This window comes from Genypterus blacodes, unplaced genomic scaffold (assembly GCF_046128005.1).
Source record: "Genypterus blacodes isolate CSIRO-AG114 ecotype Tasmania unplaced genomic scaffold, CSIRO-AGI_Gbla_v1 ptg000070l_1, whole genome shotgun sequence".
In the NCBI taxonomy this organism is placed as follows: domain Eukaryota; kingdom Metazoa; phylum Chordata; class Actinopteri; order Ophidiiformes; family Ophidiidae; genus Genypterus; species Genypterus blacodes.
Window position 1 is genome coordinate 2,726,733 of NW_027466880.1, and position 22,670 is coordinate 2,749,402.

The 22,670-nt window shown below is 45.7% G+C and overlaps 2 protein-coding genes across 2 annotated transcripts; one reads left to right on the forward strand and one right to left on the reverse strand.

The window, feature by feature from the left end:
• The first annotated feature begins 1 nt into the window (after position 1).
• Positions 2 to 16,525, forward strand: atxn7 (ataxin 7). Its single transcript, XM_076156428.1, has 11 exons — positions 2 to 212; positions 408 to 476; positions 5,326 to 5,430; positions 9,556 to 9,817; positions 10,234 to 10,541; positions 10,736 to 10,818; positions 11,349 to 11,629; positions 12,443 to 12,632; positions 13,162 to 13,283; positions 13,416 to 14,553; positions 15,052 to 16,525. Exons 1-11 carry the CDS (start codon positions 2 to 4, stop codon positions 15,067 to 15,069), a joined length of 2,787 nt encoding a protein of 928 aa, XP_076012543.1. The 3' UTR covers positions 15,070 to 16,525.
• A 1,594-nt stretch (positions 16,526 to 18,119) lies between these two features.
• On the reverse strand, positions 18,120 to 21,595 carry psmd6 (proteasome 26S subunit, non-ATPase 6). Its single transcript, XM_076156430.1, has 8 exons — positions 21,331 to 21,595; positions 20,731 to 20,936; positions 20,007 to 20,152; positions 19,678 to 19,897; positions 19,471 to 19,579; positions 18,673 to 18,841; positions 18,430 to 18,507; positions 18,120 to 18,345 (listed from the first exon to the last, which is right to left on the reverse strand). Exons 1-8 carry the CDS (start codon positions 21,473 to 21,475, stop codon positions 18,249 to 18,251), a joined length of 1,170 nt encoding a protein of 389 aa, XP_076012545.1. The 5' UTR covers positions 21,476 to 21,595; the 3' UTR covers positions 18,120 to 18,248.
• Positions 21,596 to 22,670: the final 1,075 nt, after the last annotated feature.

Sequence of the window (22,670 nt, forward strand, 5' to 3'; positions counted from 1 at the left end):
AATGTCGGAAAGGGCCGAGGATGACGTCAGGGGGGAGCAGCGCCGAGCGGCCAGGCAGCAGCTGAAGCAGCAGCAGCAGCAGATCCAGCGGGGAGAAAGCTCCACAGCAATGGCGACTGTTGCGGAGCGGAGGTCCCTGCCTAGTCCAGAAATAATGCTGGGACAGCCTTGGAGCAACTGGGTCGACGCCGCCAAACTCCACGGCAACGACGGTGAGTTCCTCGTCGTGCCCAATGTGCGTGTGGAAGCGAGGTAGAGCGCGACACCGGCCAGTTCTGTCTCTCTCTTTTTGGCCGATTGCATGCAGTTTTTGGTGGAATATGAAGAAACGCTACTGGTAGCAACAGCACGGGCAGGCAAGCAAGTGCAACTATTTATGTGTCTGTGTCGGATCGTCTGGTTTCCAGGTGCTGAATCGGAGGAAAGTTTCAAAGACTTCGGGAAAAATCGAGAAGCCATGCGTTTGTGCAGAGAAGGTGAGTGTGTTTTTTTTTGCTGTTGGGCCAAAGGTGTATTTTGCTTTACACACACGGTTTCAAAACACTTCACGTGCATCAGTTGTCCGGAATCGAACCCCACAGTAATCCGAGCGCAATTTGAATGGACATAATCAGTGGAACGTGTCTATTCGTGTGTTGGTTGACATTTTACATCTGCCCCAAAAATAACTTCACAGATAACAACTTAGACGAGCTGTGTTAAAGCACAGGGCCGAATGTAGTTTGAACATGTTCATATTTAGTAAGTGAGTAATATAGTTTGCACTTTATGGCGGATTACACGTTATTAGATTTTGATATGCGTTTCCCTTGCCTCCCCACTTAGACAGCAAAGGGAAGTTAGGATGGTAGGAAAGCTGACTCTGATTTTTACATTCAAAACAAAAGTGCTACTTTACAATAGCAATACTAATAATAATTTTATTTGTATAGCACCTTTAGAAAACGTACACCTACAAAGTGCGTGGCCAAACAGACAGACAAGTCAAACGTTTGTAAAACTACAGCTTTGAAACCCTCATTTAATTTTGTTTTTTGAAAATTAACTCGGCAGGATGAGGATGTTCTCGCCCTTAACTGTGATCTGACGTTAAATGTGTGGATTATTAAATTATAATCATTACTCCAAAACTAAGGTAGGTTTAGATAATGATGTTTTCAAGGTACATGATTATGTTTTGCCGTAGTGGACAGTAATGGGAGGGCGGTCATGACAGAGTAAATGGAAAATATGACACCAAATGTATGCGAGAAGTTTAATTTTAAGGCCAGGGTTTTATCTGAGTTGTTCTTACATTGCTCAGGTGGGTCCGGGTTGAAAGTGAGATTCATTGCCAAGTGCCAATCTTTAATTTTCAGCCTCACAGGGCTGACCAAGATCTGAGTTTGACAAGAGAGTAAGCTCATTTGCAGCAAACTTTAGATGACAGGCAGAAAGTGAAATGAATGGTGAAGGAGTTTCAGTGGGAATTTTAAAGGGACATTTAAAGTCCATCTTATTATTAAATGTAAGCTTTAAAATCTAGTTGGTGTTGTGTCTTAAGATGGTGAGGTGTCGTACGTTTGGTTCCCAACAAAAGTAGCAACAACACGCACACATCCTGAGCTGCTTGTAATCACTTTGCTGTGATTGCAATGTCTTGCTCAAGGAACCATCAGCAGAGCATATCAAACCTGTGACCTTGCTGTCATGGATCAGTCATTCCAACGGCTCGTGCAAGGAGATTTCCCTTGAGTGGCACTTCACAAGTGACCATACCTGAAGATGGATACAGTGAAAGGACTCTGTATCTATGTTATCATATTCAAGTTGTTTCTATCACCTGAAATATTTTCTACAAGGTCCACTTATACACATCTCTTGTACAAGATTATCTGAAAATAATTGATCTGAAAGGTTGCTGACGTAAAATAATTTTGGCCTACTTATTAAGGATTCCTTTGGATGTAGATAACGGTTGAATACTAGTTTACCCGTTGACAGTTGGCACACTTGATTCCGTGCGCGCAATAATGCGTCTGCATTTTTTGACATCAATGTGATGCACAATCAGGAAAGAAGAGAAAGTACACAGAGATTGAGCACATTGATCTCCGGTCACAGGATTTTGGCCCACACCTATGTTGTCATCAGTGTGTGTCCAACATAAGCTCTTCAGCTTTTTTTCTCTCTCCCTCTGCACGTGTTTATGTAAAGTAAAGGGTTAAATTGCAGGCTACTTGTTGGGGCACTTATCTAATGTTGAATTTGCATTGGCCAACAATGTGGCCTGTGTGCATGCCCAAAGACCATTGCACAATTTCAGTAGCAAATAATTGTTGCCCCTAGAGGTTCTGTGTGTCTAGAAAACACCGGGGCCTTATATTTCATAACTCTGACTGTGGTAGAATAACACAGTACAGTAAGTGTTTTTCTTCTGCAATTACAGTTACATAATTTGAGAATTTGTTGAGAGCCGTAGTGAGATCTGCTCGTACATTGAGTACTTTGAGGAGAAGACGGACCTAAAGAGACATCTGCTCTGCGCCGAGTAAATGCTGTTTGAAGGTGGACGGGGTTGTTGTCTCCCTCTGCCATTTTCGGACAGATTGGACATTCACAATTCAAGGATGTTAGGTCACTTGCCATCCAACTGGCTTGAAACATCTATCGCATAGCAGCTCTTTCTATGACTGTTGTTTGTGTCATCGGGCTGATCGACTCATGCTGCTCGTGGCAGAAGCATGTGTTCAAAGAATATTATTCACTCTGTGTGTGTGTGTCTGTCTAGTAGGGGGTATTACAAGTGGATGACTACACCTCTCTGCCATGACTCACCACCAGATTCCTCCTGTGGTGTAACCAGCATTATAACACACGCCGCACACGCTCTCACCACAGTCATTAGAAAAATGTGACAGATTAATTGACTCTCCTCTGCCACTTTCTATCATTTCAAAATGAAGGAATGAAAGTCGGCGTAGCCGGGAAATGTTGTGCCAGTGTCGGCCACAGGTCAGATTCAGCCAGCCTGTGTGCGTGCAGCTGAGAGAGGCGGCCGGAGCTGCAACCGTTCCACCGAGATCGTTTATCACTGCCAGAGACGAGGATGCTGAAATTAACTGGACTTTCGTTCTCCTGCTCTGTCTCCCGCTCGCAGGCTTGGTTCATTCTTCTACCCCAGCACAGGTTCTTTGCTCTGCCGCACTAAAGCCCAGGCATGTGTCCTTCCTCCTGCCTTCTCTGTGTTTCTGGGCCTCGGCTGTGCCCTGTTGTTCCCTGTATCTATTCCTCCACGTTGACTTCCTCTCTCTCCCCCTCCTTTTCATCTCCCCCCCCCACACCTCCACCCCCCGTTCAAGGAGAAAATGGAGAATGAGAATAGGGCCGGCACAATATCGTTTAGACCACTTTTCAAGTCGGACTGTCTTAGCGCTACAGTTTCTGCAAGTGCACTGAATGCAGAGTGGCAAGGCGAGCTAACCAGACTGCTTTTATTGTTGAGCAACCCCATTAGGAGACTGTTCCAAGAGACCAGCACCAGCAGTTTGACAATGAGTTGTGGTTGACTTTGCTATTGACCTACACGGGGAATGTGTTGCCTTGTTTGACTCCGCTGTTCTTTGCCTAATTCACAGAAGGAATCGAGAAGGGTGGAGTTGCATTGGATAGTAGACGGGCCGTTTTTGATTAAGCAAATTGGCAAGTTTACTGTACATTGTAATTTTTATATGCCCATAACATTCCAGTCTGGTTATTGGTATAGTGATTGTACAACTGGCAATTAGTGAAAACGACCCGCCATGTCATATTTCTTCACATTGTCTCTTGTGCTTTTCACCTCAAGTTCAATGTAATTTACATCCCTTTGTCTGTTCAGTTAAGACTTTTGCCTTTCTCTCTGTTGCTGTCAAAGCAAACACCTAAAAGAGTGGCTCACACTGACACACGAGTAGTATCAGTCTTGTCAAAATCACCCTCACAAGAGTACCGCTAAGGCCCCCTACCCCTCTAGAGTGGGGAGCCATGCCAGGTAGGCCCTTTTATATGAATTGCGCCTAATGGTCCTCATCCCCTCCAGTCTCCTCCAGTGATATTTGGAGAACCCTTGACAGCCCGGGAGGAGTGCCAATTGGAGAGGGGGGCCCACACTTCCTCTCGTCTCCTCTCCTCCGCTCATCTCCTCCATAATGCCCGCGGCGATCTCTTTATTAGCCTCCTTAATTAGGTGTGTTCTGGTTCTCCGTGCCAGGGTAAATTTTGATCACATTCTGGTGAGGATCAGCACTTCCCGCCTGATTTTGCTTAGACTGCGGCTGGGCTCGTACGTTTCGGTGGCAAAACATGCCGGATTCTTCGGCATTTGTGTGTCTTGTACATGCGGCGCTGGAAGAAATTGTCTTTTTAGATCCCAAGAATCAAGAAATGAATAATCCCTACTTTTCTAGCTTCTCATTGGTTCCTGTGTCTTGGACAGAGGCGCACTGGTTACTTAAGCAATTCATCACGTTCGTTTTGGAAGCAACTTCTCCCTGTATGTGGGAGAGATGTTAATTCAGGTAACCTTTGGATCGCTGGCTCAGTCCTTGTCCGACCTCTTATCACTAGGACGTGTTCTCTGTGGTGCATATGAAATGGTACTTGTGAATGATCTACATTTGCTCAACTTGCTTCAAGTTAGCATTTCTGTTTGATGTTCTTAACACGGATGGAGTTGTCCTGCATCTTTCCCGTCCAACTACTCAGAATCACTGACACAGAAAAAAGTCTTGACATCAGATTGAATATTGGGTTTTGTACATAATTATCTGAGCTGTTACTTGTACTACACAAATTAAAATCCAGGTTTGGCCAATTGTGACCAAATAACAACAAACTGCAATTTATATAAATATATAGCACTGTAAGGAGCTCTCCAAATTATGGTCCTAATTGCGGTAATCCTATAGGTGCCACAAGGGACTCATTCGTTTGTTTTGTAACCACAAAAACATGTGGATGTGTGAGCCAAACACACCTTGGTAGAAGTTGTGTTTCAGTATCTTCACCATTGTCATTAGTATGCAGTTGGGGGCCGTGTTGAAAGTGCAGTACCTCGGCGAACTACATATTATTTAACACAAGACAAACCCCCCACCCCACCAACACACTCCCATTAAGTTAATACATGCTAACATATTCCTGTCACAATAATCATAATCAGACTTTTTACAAGAAATTGTTTAGGCTCAGCTCATACAGTGTCATATCAATTTGTTTACATTTACATTCATTCATCTCAACGGGTGAATTATTTGCCTCTCCTTGACTTATGCGCCCTCTGGTTCATTCTTCCTCTGTTTACAGACATGCCCATATTTGGCCAGTGTCCTGCACAGGACGACTTCTACCTGGTGATGTGCAGCCACTGCAGTCAGGTAGTCAAGCCCCAAGCCTTCCAAGCACACTATGGTAAGTCTGATACACACACACACAAACAGGTATACACATGTGTCAAGGCGTACATATATTTAAGTCCATCATTCATCTGAACACAAAGTGGCCCATCCAATGCCGGGCTTGGATGTTTGTACTAAAACAGGGCGGAGCATGTTAATGTGGACAGCAGATCAATGAGGGAAGGAAGAGCTTTTGCTTTCAGCATCTGTAGGAGCTTTGTAAGAACCATGCTTACCACTCGGGGGGGGCCCTCGGTGATATTTCACACATTAACACACTCTGTGGTATTACCCCCCCTCTCTCTCGCTCTCTCTCTCTCTGTGCCTTTGTTTTCCCCACCAGATTTCCTTCTGGACACAGTAACCCGAGAGGGGACTCCACAGACTTTGATTTATTTATTTATTTTAGCCCACAGTCTCACTTGTGCGAGTGTGTGTTTACAATTCCCTTGTTAATATTTGATGTACTTCTCCAGGTCCTCCTAGTAATGTACTGCTTTATCACATGGAGCTCAGGTTCGGATTTTGTTAATAAATTCAGCAGCTGGGTGTGTGTGTGTAGATTTTCGCTTGCATTTGTAGTTAAACTAGCATCTTTCACCATAGTTTAAATGGATGAATGATACAGTAGACCTGTGAAGGAAGTGATTGATTAACCGTGGGTCCATGTAAGACCACGTGAGTTTGCCGTGAACATCTCACCATTTAACCTATCATTAACAACCACAATCACTTGAATTACACTGTTCCCTTCCTCGGTTGGTTTTCTTGAATTAAAGGGGCCAGTGTGTCAGACGGCGACGCTGTGTGGTCTTTATGGATCACATTAAAGTTAGTGGGCATAAATTGTTAAAATTTAACAGAGCTCTGATGTGTTGGACAAGTGTTGGAATTCCGAGAGTGTTGTGACCCTAAGGGCTTGTGTCCTTTTTCTGTATTTAGTTTCGCTTATTTTCACTGAGCGCATTCTCTGACGGCAATAACAGTTTTCAAGGTCAGCCACAAGAGGGAGGTATAAGAGCACATGGCTCCCAGAGGAACTGTCCTCGCCACCGTGTCAACAACGCTCAGAAATAACTCCTCCCTCAATGATAAACGATCCTGCTCTGACACAGAACGCTCCAGACAAGACATTGGTCTACTGACCACAGCATGTGGATGATTTGTCTTTGGTTGAGGAGGTTTTCTTGATGCAAACTCTACGGAGGAGTGATGGATTTCAAGCTCGTGTTTAAAACAATTTGTTCCCCTGTTGGTACATCAATGTGCTCATTCACCACAGCCTGCTTGCCTCTGAGGAAGTCTTTATTAGATAGGTGATCCTTCTTCATTCCACCTAATTCAGGGGCCTTGGAAGCACCTGAGATAAAATGTGACTGGAGTGGAATAGGAGGTGTGTGTGTGTGTGTGTGTGTGTGTGTGTGTGTGTGTGTGCGCGCGCGCGCGCGCGCATGCGCTCTCTCGTCACTGTGGGTATTAAACGTGTGGGGATAATGCAGTCATCTCAGTTGCATTGAGATGGTGTCGCCGCAATTTTAGTGCCGTCTCCTTCAAAGGTGTCTGCACTTCTTGAGCTCAGGCTTTGCCCAGCGTGTGCGTGTGTGACTGTGTGTGTTGCTCGCCACAGAAGGAGAAGCTGCAAGCTGGGCTGCCGTTTCATGCGTTCGTCTGTGAACTTGTTGAAATCGACTCGCCTCCTCCTCCTCGCTCTGCTCCACACGTACATGCACACACATTTTTATAGACCCTGCACCTTGAGCTGAGATGGCAAAGATGGCAGAACATTAAAAGAAGAAAAGAAACCTAACCGTGAATATTTTAGGGTTCAGACATGGTCTGCTATTTGTTATGAGCAAAAATAGCCTTTAGACAATATTGTTACACAATTGAGTAGAGGTCAGGCTGTGCTTTGGCTCCAATGTGAAGCTTCTGGACATGATGGTGAAACAGGCGCACTTGCACGTTGATGTTTTCCTCTTCTTTTCTCTCTTTCTCAGCAAGAGATTCCCCTTAGCACTGAGCCGACACTTTGACAGCGCAAAAGACGACAGAGAAGGTCGTCTTCTCTCTCCGGTTTTGTGTTTTTCCCCTCACGTCTTCCTTCTTTTCTTCTGTTCCCTCTTCCGGTGCTTCCAGCATACCAGCTCTCTTCTCTCAGTCTTTGATAGTGGATCACGGGAGCGTCACACTGGGGTTTCCTGGTGTGAGTGTGCGCGTGGGGGGTGTGTGTGCTGTCGTTGATGATTGGCGTGGTACATGGCGCCTGGCGTGGGTTGGAGGGAAGAGGGAGAGGAAGAAAAGTGGATGGGCGAGTGTGTCATGGAGGGGTGGGGTTTAACGTGGCAACGGGTGTCGGGTGTGAGAAATACTCCTCAAAACACTTCTCTGCTGTGTTGAGGAGAGTCGAGAGGAAGGCTCGACCGTTTGTAGGAGTGTGTAAGAAGGGAGGTGAGGGGGATTGGCGTGTGCTTGTGTGTGTGTGTGTGTGTGTGTGTGTGTGTGTGTGTGTGTGTGTGTGTCAGTATCCCCCTCTACTCTTTCAGCAGCCACAAGCTTGTTTGCCGCTCACCTGCTGAGACTGAGCTCTGGCCTGCAGCCCAGTTCCCAGCTATACCGCGGCGCAAGCACAGTGTCATGTCGGCTAACCAGACACACACCTCGCCACGGTAGCCAGCTGCCCGACAGATGCTTATTTATCAAAACCCGCCGTCCCACTGTACGATAGTGCCCCTGCCACCGTCTCCTCTTACATTCTGTGGTATCCCTTTATCTAGCTGTAAGTGTTTAGCTGGTAGATTGAAGCCAAAACAGGAGTGTTGACAAAAGAAGGTTTCATTACTACAACTTCTCCGTCTCTCTTTTTCTATGCTTTTCACCCACTGTCTCCCTTTCCCCCACTTATGGCCGTAGCAGCAGGAGCCTCTGTGTGTGTGACCCTAGAGGCCCAGTGCTTCTGCTGTCTGGCAAAAGATTTAGAGCTTCGGTAGAAGTTGCAGTGACCTTTTGAATGAAAAGAAATAATTTCAATTGAGCCACGATTTATGAAGGTGCTGTCCTGTTTTTGTGTTTTTCCTTCGGCAGCTGTGTCTGATAGAAATGTGTCTGATAAGATTTATGCCATTGAGCAATAGTGGACCTATTATTTAAAGTATCTGTCTCATTTATGTTTTGTTAAATGCTTATAATAACTGGATCCATTCATACTACGAGCAACTTTCATATATTCCAAGATTCAAAAGATGAACCGAAGATGAACCACAGTAGATTTAGTAAGTATCACTAAGTACGACATCATCGTCATCATATTGAGGTTTTGGGTGGCATCAATGTTTTAACTTTGCTAGTTTGATGACCTTATTATTGTTTATTTAAGTAGCTTTAGAGTCTGACACTGTTGAAAGCAACAGCGTTTTCTGACCGTATGTTTGAAGAGAAAGCGACCTGTGCCGCTCCATTAAATCCAAAACTGAGCTAAGCTGAGCGAGTGTACGTGAACCTCGGACGTATTTTCCGGTGAGAGCAAAAAAATCCTAAGAGGTATTACCCAGGATGTAGGGAAAAGGGATGGCCAGTTTAGTTTAGAATTGATTTTGAATTAAGAGTCGATGGTGAATCTGATCGCGAACCCCCAAAAGTCTGGTGTGGCCTTAGCCCCAGTTACTAACAGCTTTCGTGTTCATTTGCACGTGACCCATGTTTGGTGCCTCCAGGAAAACAATTGCATACAGATGGAAAGACATTTACTGCTGGATGTAAAGCAGTTGGTATTCAGCATTTGTAGCTTTGTTCTATTTTAGACATTCTGTCCACAGTTATTGTCTTATTACTCCAACTGTTCCTGCTGTCATCCTGCCTTTGATCACTTTGCACAGTCGCTGTTCTGCTGAGGAGCCCAGGCAGGAAATGGAAGCTCTTGACCTGCCAGCTAGTTTCTATTTCAGTTTGAGTTATCATGGATCACAAATACTTTCTTCTTAAATGTTATTAGGAGAACCTGCTCATGTGTCATGTTTCCTTTTTCCCTGGTCTACTTATTGCCAAGACACCTGTAGATCAGCCTGTTCATGGTTGATCAAAGCCTCATCTTGAAGTTGAATATTGTGTCTTAATGCTGGCCTGGTTTCTGCTGTTCCTCCAGAGAGAAGACACAGTTCGGCCAGTAAGCCGGCGACCACCTCGCCCTTTCTGCTGGGCAGGAACAGGAGCAGTGGCAGTGGGCTCGGGGCAGGGCCGGGGTTGACCGCGGGGTCTGGAGGTGGAGTTGCGAGTGGCGGGATCCTTGGTCGACCTTCCACAGTTGGAGTCAGCATGTCCCCCGCTTCCAAAGCAGCCAAAGAGAAGGCGCCAAGCATTCAGCGAAGACCCATTCCTCCCTTCAGGGTGCTGCAGCCAGACAAGATGTAAGTTTCGAAAGAGTCACGTGATCGTTACAAACAGAAATAGGTTTGAAAACAAATGGTTATGGGATGTTGCATGTTCCCTGAAATGAAGACTGCAATCCAGACAGTCCACTGAGACGTAGCGTTGGGTGAATACGAGACTCTGCCTCCCTGTGTGCATGAAATTCACCGTCCCCTGGTGCATGAACAGCGGAAGAATGTACAGCACTTGACGTCTGCGCTGCTCTGGATGAGGCTGTTCACTTAACAAATATTGTGTTGTATTTTCCATGAGAAGTTACATAAAGGCATCCTTCAGTAATGATGTAAACGATATGGCGATACGATTTTTATGTAGTAGTGAAGAGCTCATCTCACCATGTTCATTCTATTCATCTTACTCGATCTTACTCCGTAATCTATTGGTTTGTCTTCAGAAGTCAACTCCCGCCTGCTGTGAAGGTGGAGAAGAGCCCTCTAAAGGTGGACTCGTCAGCCAAGCTGGTGCAGGCCCCCTCCGCTCCTGCCGCCACCTCATCTAGCACCACTGTGAGCTCCAACACCACCATCGCCACCTCCTCAGCGTCCCTTAAACCAGGCCTTAACTGTCCCTCCATACCAAAGCCTCCATTACTGGCCCCAGGCCAGATCCCCAATGGCAAGGGCCATCTCTCGGTCCTCACGGACAAGAAGCAGGACAGCAGCAGTGTCAGTAGCAGACGCCAACTTTGCAAGAGACTGTCAGGTGAGCTGGAGGGAGGGATGGCAGTGCTGATTGACACACAAATGTCTTAAGATTGACAGGGTGGGCTTTGCTCATCTAAGACACATTGGACTTCAACAGAATTTAAAGTTATTGACGGTGTAGGAGCCAATTTAGCCCGGTGTACATAATTTAACTTCCTTCTTCTTCCTTCTCTGCTGTTACTGTGCAAACAGAACGTGAGTTCAATCCTGATATCCACTGCGGCGTTATGGATATGACGGCTCGGAAACCATGCACAAGATCCCTCACATGCAAGGTAAGCAGTCTGTCCTTCCCGTGCCATGCAGATGCATTTGTTAAAGAAGGATACTGATTATATGTAAGTGGAAGTATAATAACTTAATGTTGCAGCAGAATTGTGTCTGAACGAGGTCACTGACAGTGTTTTTATTTAGTAAGTTGGAGCATTTCTCACCATGATTTGCCATTCCCACCAGGTGTGTAGGTCTATGTAGGGACACTTTCGGGAATCAGGTGATCTCTTCTTCAGCGACACAAAGATGGAAGTTCTGCACCCCTCAGTAAAAGTTAAACTTATCATCTGGTTTCACTAAGGGAACTGTGTTATACTATAATCACCATAACACCATAACAAATGTTCTTTGGGTACTATTTTCCTTACAGTGCCCTGCATGTAAACTTTAATCTCAGACCCGGTAAATGAATAGCAGGTATTGGCTAAAATGCTCCAGGTTACAAAAAAACCATGTCGGTGGCCTATTTTGGCCATAATTTGCCCGACGAAACAATATCTCTGACCTTTCGACCTTTCCAATGTACTACCAGACACATTCCTTAAGCCAGCGGAGGGCAGTGCTGGGGCGGAGGAAGCGCTTCGACACATTGCTTGCAGAGCACAAGAACAGAACCAGGGAGCGGGAGAGGGAGAGAGAGCTCCACCAACCCCATCCCCAGCAGACCCCCCCTCTCAGGGACCCACACCCCTCCCCCCGACTCGCCGCCGTCCACGATCCCCATCAGGTGGCTCACGGCAACGGCCCCACCCCAGACGCCACTAAGCCTTTGCCCCTCGGCAAGCCCAAATTTCACAGCCCCGGTCTTCCACGGTAAGCGCTTCTCCAGATTGGTACCTGTACTTCGGCGATTTTCTGTTGAAAATAGTCGCCAGCCGGAGCTAACGGCTACTTATCACAAGAGCTGAGCTTATATTGCGCTTTACCTCTCTTTCACCCTTTCATTCACACACTCATTCACTCATGGCAGAGGGAAAAACACCAGCCTGCTTATCAGGAGTAGTTGGGGCGTCAGTGTCTTTCTCACTTCAACACTTCCACCAAACGTAGAGACAGGTTTTGGATTAATCATAGATTGTAGTATATTGCAAAGGGACTTGTGAATATCATTGTCGGATGCACAAAGTGTCAGCGCGAGGTGGTTTGGTTTAGTAATGTGAGGCCAAACACACCATCTCTGAAATGTGTAATCTCCATGTTGATGCAGAAAACCGAGTCTGTATGGTCTGAAGAACCAACAGCTTTATTCACTGAAACTTTGCTATGTTTGGGATTCATTTAGAGCCACTGAAGTCATAGCAACGCAGTCAAAATAGGACATAGACACTTTTAATGGGCATTGATGACATTTTCCAGCAGATGGCAGCAATACAGTGTGTAGGTGAAGGGTTATGGGGAGGCTTGTGTGTGTTGGTGCTTATCCAGAGGACACTATGACTTTGTACCATTCAGCAGTGCAGCAGCCACTTTCTCCAAAACAAATAAGTATAAATGAATAAAAGTCTCCTGTGTCAAGTACGGATGAAAAGATTTAAATCACTGACTGGCGTCGCTGATAACCACAAAAACAACCTGACTAATATTTAAGATCTTGTCTGACACACACTCTCTCTCTCCCTCTGTCAGACTAAACAGCAGTCACGGAGGCGGTACCCACGGAGACCCTACAGTGGTCCATGTGTCTCCGCACCATCCCCCGTCCGCCCCCGACGGCTTTTCGCGACCCTCCAGTGACGAGGGAGAGAACGAGGAGCGGGAGGACAACGCCGACAAACTGGACTGTCACTATTCAGGTTATCACCCTCGACCGGCAGCTGTAAGTTCACTCCACTGTGTTCACACTAGTGTTTTTCACTCTTATCTGTATGGATGGAGTCGTCCGTTCTTTGAAGTTTCTTTCCTTCCAAATTCATTGAGATAAAAGCAGCTTCGGTAGGATGGATAAGTCACTTTCACGCCAGTAATACGATCTTCAGCCTGCTCACACTGTGGCCACGTGTGTAAGGAAGACTCGTGCCATAAACCTTTAGGATTTACTGAAAAGCTTGTACTGCCATAGAAGTCCTGGAAAAGTCGTGGAATCAAGAAATTATGTTTTCTAGGCCTGTGAAAGTCATAGAAAGAACAAATGAATGAAATTTAGAAAGTTTTTTTTCTTCCATAGGCCACATATTGATGCAATCTTGCATGTTGTTTGCGGACCGTATGACGAAGACCATGCTCTCTCTCTTTCTCCGAGCAAATGCCTTTGTAGTCAAATGTCTTTGGTTTTGTATCAGAAGAAATCCCCATCTCACCATCATGAGTTGAACAGCAGCACACTTTCGTCCCGTGTTTGTTCTCAGTACTGTACCTTTGGAAGTCGACTGTTTGGGAGAGGCTGCTACTCCTTTGACCGCCGCTGGGACCGAGTGCGATGTGCGCTCACCACCATGATGGACAAGCACGTCAACTCTCAGATGTGGAAGTAAGTCTGTGCAGCAAAATGTTTTTCAAATGTGACGACTGATGCTTTGTGAGTAGGAACGTGTTCAAAATATCAGCATGGTTCCTACACACAGATGGGAGATGATCCTAATGAATGATGTCCTTCTCACAGGAAAATCCCCTTGGCCTTGGAGAACTCTTCTTCTGTTGCGCCTTCCCACAGGACAAGCACAAATTCCCACAGTAGCACTCCCTCTTCAGGCTTCCTGGGCCCCCCTGCCACTTTGCCCCAGACTCCATATAGCCAATCCTATGAGGGCAAGTCAGTGCTCTCCTATGGGACCACCTTAAATGCCCGCAGCTCCCCTCAGGGCGGGGCTGAGCACCCGGCCTATGGCACCACGCAGGCCCGACAAGTGTCTTCGTCGCCGCAGATGCCTTCAGCCCACTCCTCCTCCTCTTCTTCAGCTCCTTCCCTAGCCTCGAGCCGGGCGCTCAAGTCCCGCTCCTCAAGCGGGAGCACTACCAAGTCATCGTCGTCTTTCAGGCCCAAGGAGATCTCCTCCGTCTCCTCCGCGCCCGTCATCCCCAACTCGACCGGTGGGAGCAGCAGTGGCGCCAACAGTAACAGTAGCAGCTTCAGCTCGGGGAAGAAGAGGAAAAATAGTTCTCTCCTCTCTTTGTCCCATGGCTCCTCTGAATCCTCTTCTTCTAATGCGAACTATACTTCCTCCTCCTCCTCTTTCAAGAAGAACTGTGCAAATGTCGGCAGCTCAGGGAGCACCTACCACCACAGCTCATTAGGCCCCTCTTCCTCATCTATATCTGCCTCTCACAGCGGAGTCCACAGTGTGGGGCTTAACTGCGGCCCCACTGTGCGGACCAACTCTCTCAGCCTAAAGGCAGAGCCCTCTGGAGGGTCGGCAGGCGGCTCTTCGGGGCCGTCGGCCCGAGGCCCCCCCTCGGGCAGCCCTGCAGAGTCCATCAAGCGCATGAGCGTGGTGATGAACAGCAGCGACTCCACTCTCTCCCTGGGGCCCTTTGTCCACAATCAGTCGTCAGACCACCACACAGGCTTCAGCCACCACTCCTCCGACGGGCGCCTGGAGGGCAAGAAGCGTAAAAGCTCTCCTGCCTCCAGCGGCATTAATAGTGCAAGTGGCGGAGGGGGGCTCGGAGGAGGAGGAGGGGGACCCGGATCAGGCAGACCCAAAGTGGCCAAGTCACCTGCCATTAACAACATCCATGGGAAGCACGGGCGGAGCATTCCAGGGACCCCGGGGCTACCAAACAACACCCATTTACATCAGGTGGGTCTCACCTTCAAGTAGAACTGTCATTTATTGGAGGAGTAAAGAGCCTTTAAAGGAGACAGGAAGTTATCAGTGATGACTACTCAGGGAGTCGGAAAATGTAAACAAGGCACTGTAAGTGAAATATAGTCCTTAAAATGCTGTTAAACAAAGCGGCAGCAACGTAAACTACGTCTTAAAATCTCTAACTTGACAATCAGATTCGGTCAATTGTAAATGGACATCTTTCATTAAGAATGCTATATGGACTTCAACTCATTCCCAGCTTACCTTTCAGAAGAAGGTGGTGAAAATGTGTTTAACTTCTTAAAGGAATATTCTGTCAGGATAATTAAACCTCACAATCTTCAGGGAATCTGTCTGTACCAGGTCACTTCAAGTTCACTTAGCGGGGATCCACACATCATAAACTCATTGAGAACACTTAAACTGCTGGTATACGTCCAGATTATTTGACAGCCATCTGACACCCCATGTCTTCTCCCTCTCCCCCAGCCAAAGGCTCGTCCCTGACAGCGGTGTCCGGCTTCTGTGTGTGGAATCAGCAGGCGGGCGGGGAAGAGTGGCGAGCAGTTCGCACACTGCTCCGGACTACACGAGGCCTTCTAAACTCAAAACCCGCATTACTCTCAGCTTCCCACAATCCTCAGGGTGGAGATGATCTGGACAGGCCAGTCAATGTGGTCCTTACTATTTCTCCCAAAGCCATGTGTGTGTGTGTGTTAGGGGTTGTGATGGTGGTGGCACCGCATGGGGACATGTCAGGCGTGGAGTGCCAGGGGTCTATGGATAATTATGTCGTCGACCCCCCCACGCAGGTGTTGTCCCAGTATTTTGAGAGGTCTTCCTGTCGGGTTGGAAGTAGGAAAAATAGCAACAACCATGGGTCTTCTGAGCAGCGGCTCAAAGCTCATAGGGTTCAGGTTAAGGGCTGGCACAAGCTCCGCCACAACAGGCCGACGTGACGCTGAGCAACCTGGGAGACAACAAGCCGATCTCTTCCTTGCGATACAGAATGAGCGTGTGAGAGAGTGTGTGTGTGAACAAGTGTGTGTGCGTGTGTATGAATATTTTGTCAGATTCTGCTGGACTACTGGAATTTCCAACTTAATTTACACCCCCAGCGCCTGATCTAAAAAGCCTTGGAAGGAGAGAGCAGGAGGAGCAGCAAACTGTTCTTTGCAACACCTTAATCAACACCCAATCACCTTGTTGTTCCACTTGTCATTAGTCTGACTCGTTCAGTAACCTCAGGTTACAGTAGCCTGAGATGAGCCGGTAGGGACAACCTGGTCCATTCTTTATTACCCAGAATAATTATGCAAGTGTTACCTTTTTATGTTTTTCTTATGAGCTTTTTACACTGAACTACAAAGAATCTTTGTAGATGTGGTGAAGACAGTTGTGCTTTCAAATGTGAAAAGGATGCCTGATGTGCCCGATCTTTTGTCAGAGAGCGAGCGAGAGCCTGTCCATACGGACCCCCGAGTCTTTTTCATTGTGCAAAAGGAAAGCCACAGTAGACCTACCCCCAACTGTGAACAGCACTAAAGAAGTACTTGCTCCACAGGCACTGCTTAGATGCCCACAAAGCTAGCCAAAGGCCGCTATCAGCTTTGCCAATGTTTAGTTTTTTTATTTTCAAACTAAAGGGTGGACAGTCTGGTCCTTGAAGGGGTGACGGTGCATGGCCTCTGTGGATGTGAAGTACAAATCCCTCACAGGCAAATTTATTATCACGGCCGTTTCTCTGATTGGCTGAGCTACACACAGGTGCGTGTGAGCGGATGTGAATCGGGGACGGGACGGCACGTCAACACTAACTGGAGCAAATTCATACCTATCACCTGACCTCTGCAGGTGCGATTGTCCATCCAACCTGTAACCACTACTCTGTCTGTGGCTGTAAGTTTCAATGTCTCTCTGTAACACTGTTTTGGTGTTTCGGTGAGGTTTGTCTCCATAGAATGGATCGCCAGGCATTATGGACTCCATTCCTTTGTCAAAGTGGAGTCTTAAATCAGGCAATACCTGCCCATCTAGTTGGGATGATCTTTGCTTATTTCGGGTGGTCTCAAGTGGGTTTGATGGTACGAGATTCATGGAGATGGCTTCACAGGACGTTTCAACTTTTGGCAACACCAGTTAGTTTACTGAACTTCCACTGATGTCAGAGTGTGGAGAGTGGAAGAGACACTTTTTTTTCTTACTTAAGCTTTTTTTCTTGTAGCCTCTGTATCAAACAAGTATTGAAGTACCCCTATTTGAGAATACATATTTTGTTAACAAATTGTACATAGTGAAATATGTATTTTTGCACAGGCATTTTTCGTACACACTGATTTTTTGGTACAATTGAAAAGTCCTTATTTATTTAGTAAAAAGAGATGAAACGTCAGAACTTGATTATCTGAAGTGGTTCACTGCCAAGTCTATAATGCAATACGCCCACGTAGAAGCTGAAGCATCTCATGAATCATGTACTGGGGTCCTCTGAGGAACAAAGGTGAAGTGATGCCACTGTAGCATGTCTGTATGACGGAGGTTAATACCTTTATATTCACCTTTGCAGGTCTCAATCACGTGTGCTTTTTCAAGACATCTTGCGTTGCCTATGAATTATCAACAATAAATGTGACTGTGATCCAGCAGCCTGTGATTTTAAAACGTCCCGCAGGCTTGAAGCTGCGCCCGTCGTGTAAACAGTTTCCACGCACTCTTCACACATTTGAGACGGAATACCTGAAACACTTAAATGTGCTTTTGTAAAGGCTGAAGGGACTTAAGCAATCATTGCGACGAAGAGGAACACTTCAGACAGTCCAACTGCTTGCATAATTGTTGCCAAACTAGTAAATTGAATCACAGCTTTCAAGGAAAATGTTAAGTTTGCAGCTTTTAAAGAAATATCAAATTAAGAAAGTGCCTGAATTTGTTTCACCCTCGCTGTTTGAGTACAGTATTCTTTGGGTTGTTTTACCTTACTTGAATGTCCCAAATGTTTAGGAGTTTGCTTTTTAAATCTGCCTACGGACCCTAAATGTTGTCAGCTCACCAGTGTGAAACACGTAGTGTTGTTGCATTTTTGGGATTGATACAAGTTTTCCAGACGTCGAGTTTGTCAGCCTCAAGCCCCTCTGGTTTACTGGGATATGTATGTGCCCTCAATCAAGTGTTTGTTTACCCTCAAACTCCACTGACATCTTCACAGCGTTTCCAGTCGATGGAAACTTTGAGGATATTTTTTATTAGCACCATAGACTTGGAATGTGAAATTGAGAGAATACAGCTCGTTTCTGTGAGGAAGAAATAAATCCATCGTTCATATTATGTAAAAGCGTGTATAGATTTTTGTATACATTATCAAAATCATTTTCAGCTGGACTCATGTATTGGCTGCTATGTAATTCATGAACAAAACATAGGTTAGAATTAATATTTAAAGAAAAGATTGTATAGTATATTTGTTTTGTAACAAGTTTCTGTAAATAAAATAATTTATACTGCTATTTATATGAAACTTTGTCTCTGCCTCTTTCATCAATCGAGAACTGATCAAAATATCAAGTGCGAATTTTTATTATATACACAATATAAGGGTCACTTTATTGGACAAACTGGGATTCAGGTTACATCAAAAACGGTAATGCAAACCTCCCTTTCTGTGATGAGAGAAAACACTGTCTCCAAGGTTACATGTTGATGACTCTTGATAACTTCTGGACTCTGTTGAGCAGCAGGTCGCCTTTCTTTATGGTTTCCTGGTACTGCCAGTTTTTACTGTCGGGTCTGTGGAGGAGAACAGAAACGACCTTCAAAACCTGCCTGTGTGTGAAAGTACTGAGCTGTGATGATCGGCAGCAGTGACCTTACCTGTTGGTTTCCACAATCTCGTTTACTTTGTCAATTTTACAATGGAGGCGACCAGCAGCTATGAATCGGGAGAGTTCCCTAAGGAAGGAAAGGAAAAGTTTATTTTCACTTACTTTCCTTTTTAAGTATCAAATCTCAAACACAAACGCTGTTTTCCTGCTCAGATTATGCTTCCAGTAATTGAAAGTGAAACTGAGTGTTTGTATTGCAAATATCCAGTGTTGAAAAAAAAACACAGCTTACTGGTCGATGAACTCTGTGCTGACGCCGAAGGCCTCAGCCATGTAGCCCAGGGTGAGTGAGCGGTACGACTCCAGCAGCTGGCTGTAGGCCTGGATCCTCATCTCCCTCACATAGTAGCGGTAGTGTGGAGCAAAGAGCCAGTCCTTCTTCATCTCCTGCTCTACCGTGGCTGTGGGACAAAGGGAAGCAAGGTGTCATGATTGTTTAAGAACTGAATGCTGTGGGAACGGCACAAAGCATAATGGAGGCACATGGGTAGATTGTAAGGTAATATACCGTCGGAGAGAAACAGATGCTGCTTTCTGTTTCTGCTACTGTTTTCTTAAATTCCACTTCTGCATTCAATTTCAGTGTTTAAGCCACATTTTTTCAAAGTCAGCAACAATAAATGTACATTTGGCTTTGATAAGTTTCCACAAGAACATTTGTCTTTGAAACCAGAGTCTTGAGATTGTTTGTGGGCCTAAAGAGCATGGATCAGACATCATGTGGGCTTGTTCACTATAGACAGATCTTTGTAGGTTTCTGTCCAATCTCAGCCCTCAGACACGCAGATTTCACTGCCTTCAAATGCGTCTTGTTTGGATAAAAGCTGTCTACACGCCGCTGCGCTCTTTACTTCAAACTTCCCTGATTCTGCGCTTGCGCCTGTCAAATCAGCAAGCGCGTCAGCAAATTGGGATACGACCAAAGTGTTCCTACAATCTCAGCAAAATGAACCAGACAAAGTGAGGGGGAAAATGTATTTATAAACTGTATGGTGGTTCTTGTGAGGTCTGAAAGGAAACCATTTCTCACCCAGAGACTGGAAGAAGACGGAGTACCGGCACTCGTAAAGGGAGAAGAGGTACTGACGGACAGTAGGCAGACTGTGCAGCACCTCCAGGATCTCTGCACCCTTGATCACCTGAGAGGGACAAACAGTTATCAGACTCACACAGGTCTGAAAATGTGCCAATCTGCAGAACAGGCAACATAATGGAGGCCTCTGGTGTGAAACCTTACCTTTTCACGGAGGTCGGGTCTTTTGAGGGCGATCATACAGACGTAGACGGTGTAGGTGACGAAGGTCTTGTAGTCCATGAGCTCGTACGAAGTGAAGGTGGAAACTGTGTCGAGGAAGAGCTCGGCGGCCTGTTTGAAGTCCCTGATGGCCACGCAGTACAGGCCCTGGTAGACCTTCAGACGGTTCCTCCTGTCCCAGTCTCCCCCCTCCTCAATAAGGCTGTGGACAAACAGAGACACAGGCGTGTGGGCTTAGAGAGAGTAAAGTCATGGGTTTATACTTCTGCTGGTCTGCGCTGTAAGAAGAGACATCCGAGGAGGTGACTTACCTCTTGGCTTTCTCAGAGTTGCGGGTGATGAGGTCGCTGTCCATGTAAAAGAGACCGATCCTCAGCAGATAGAAGACGATGTCTAATCTGTGACCGAGAGCCACCGTCTTGTCATAGGTCTTCCTGAAAGCTGTGAGGGCGCCCTCCTGTGTAGAAACAAGGCAAAGGCAGCAGACGGGTCAGTTTATTCAGCTACAACACATGGGAGTGTTCATTCTGCCCCTCAATCTTACTGAAAAACTACAAGGGGATACAAAGACACGAGCCAAAGCCATTTAAAGCACTTTAGACTCAAACCAAAATGCATTGCAGCTTTGCGATATACAGCTCCAAAGCTCAGCTACTCTCCATCATATGGGACATGTAGTGAACAGAGAGCATAATGTGCATCACAGCTGACAGTGCTGTACACTTTCATTCATTCAAAGCTCTACCCGACCAAAAGAGTGTGAGGCTCTAAATGCTGAAACAGAGCACTGGTTGGGATTCAATATTTTGTCAGCTGTTGAGAACTGCTTTAACAAATCTCAGCTGTTTAACACCTATGTGACGGATTTGTAATATTCTAGATTGGCGCAAAAGTTCCCTGCACACTTCAAAAGCATAAACTAATGATTATTACCTCCTAATTTCTAGGTGGTGGGACATTGCTGAGAGGAGAACACTACACTTTCCCCTCTGGGGATCAATCAAAGTGTGTTTCTTCTTTCCACACGAGTCCTACCTTGTCCCCGATTCGGATCAGGTATTCGGCTTTGGCCATCATGGCGTCCCGGATCTCACTCTCTCCCAGGTTCTTCTCAGCGTCCTCCAGGACATCATCCAGTCGTTTCAGCTCCTCCTCGTTTGCTTTCTTCATCTTGGTCTGCAGGTCGTTGTCCAGCTGCCACTTCAGGTCCTTGCACAGGCCCTCGTAGTAAGGAGCCATATCTGAACAAAACATTTAGTTACAACATGATAAACCCCCTCCAACAGTTAAACAAACGAACATAAATCACTGTAGTTTCCTGTGTGCGTTTCATTTATTTAATATCACTTGATAATTGAGGTATAGCTCGCCAAACGACTTCTCTATGCACCTTTGTAACGTTACGACTCTTAGCTACCAGCTTGTTTTGCTTGTCGGCTAACTAGCGTTTGCCAATAGCTAACTTGCTAAACGAACTGCGGTAGTGATTGAACTAATGTCGGAGTGTTCTTTACGTATTTATCGGTATTTAAGAAGCAACGTAGGCCAATGAGCGCACACAGGCACATATTACGCTTATTGGACATCTAAGTTCCGGGGCTGCGGTACAAAGACAGCGGGGACATGCTAACTCACTGTTAGCTTTGATAGCGTCCATGAGCTCGGTTTTCACTTTAGCATCCTGCCGGTGACCGTCCATCGTCAGCAGAAACTTCAGCTGTGCTATCCTCAGGTCGGGGTTCTTAGGCAGACCCTCCTCCTCCAGATTCTCTAGTGGCATTTTCGGTCAAATATGCAAGCAACAATGAAAAAGAAAGGTTTCCTTGACGAAAGAGAGAGAGCAGATTCCTGTGAGAGGCTAATGCAACGATGACTACGGCAAACACTGGACTGTGTTGCTTCCGGGAGCCAAGAGAAGCCTGTCGATTTACTAGCAGTTTTACTGATTACTACCATCTGCTGGACACAAGCGGTACCAGCGTCAGAAGCCCTATTATTTACGATGAGTCGGTTTGTATGCATTTTAATTTATACGGCGAATAATTTGGGCCGTTTCTGTACAAAACATATGACCGTAAATTAAAGGAAACTGCTCGAACACTTCCGAACAATTGCCTGTCAATTTATTCTCGAATTATCTCTTAGTTGTTGTTTTCGACATTGGTCCTCACACTCCGTCGTAATTGATTACACGACAGGGTTTCCGGTTTGCATTCAGAATTTTTTGTAAATTATGTTGATAGAATAAATTGTCAACAACTTTATCTGTAAAGAATGACTCTAGATGTGATGCTAGATGAAAGTCCCAATTATATTTTTATTTTACCACTTACATTTGATCTTATTGCACATATACAGGGACGTAAAATATGTTTACACGAGTGATGTAAAATCCACATTTCGTGTGTTTCTCAATCAGTTCTAATGGAAAATATAAGGACGTTTCCCTGCTGTATGTAACCCGACTGCAGATTTAACAAACTTTAATCGCGTCAGAAAACTGTCTTCGTTCTTTGTATGACGCTGATCGGTGCACCGATCCGGTAAACGAGCCGGATGATGTTGATCGGGTGGTGCCGGTGGGTGGTCAACATCATCACAGATGTTGGGGCATCAGGTCAACAGTGCCACATCATTGGTTTAGCTAAACAGTGCCACATCATTAGTGATGTCACTGGGGGGTGACATCACTTATGATGCATCCTTCCCCCCTTATTTTAGTGTGAATATTTATGCTATGTATTTTGCATAACGATAATACAGCTGTTATTAACTAAGTTGAAAAGTTTTGTGATGAAGAGGCAAAAAGGTGAGTAGTGATCCTGGTAACACTTAAACTTATACATTTCACTATTTGTTGGCAGTGATATAGATATCGATTCAGTTTCAAAATCAGATTGAAAACATTTCCAATGTTTGTCCCGGCTCATTATAATGGAATGTCTAGGTGTACCTATTAAACTGGCAAATAGATT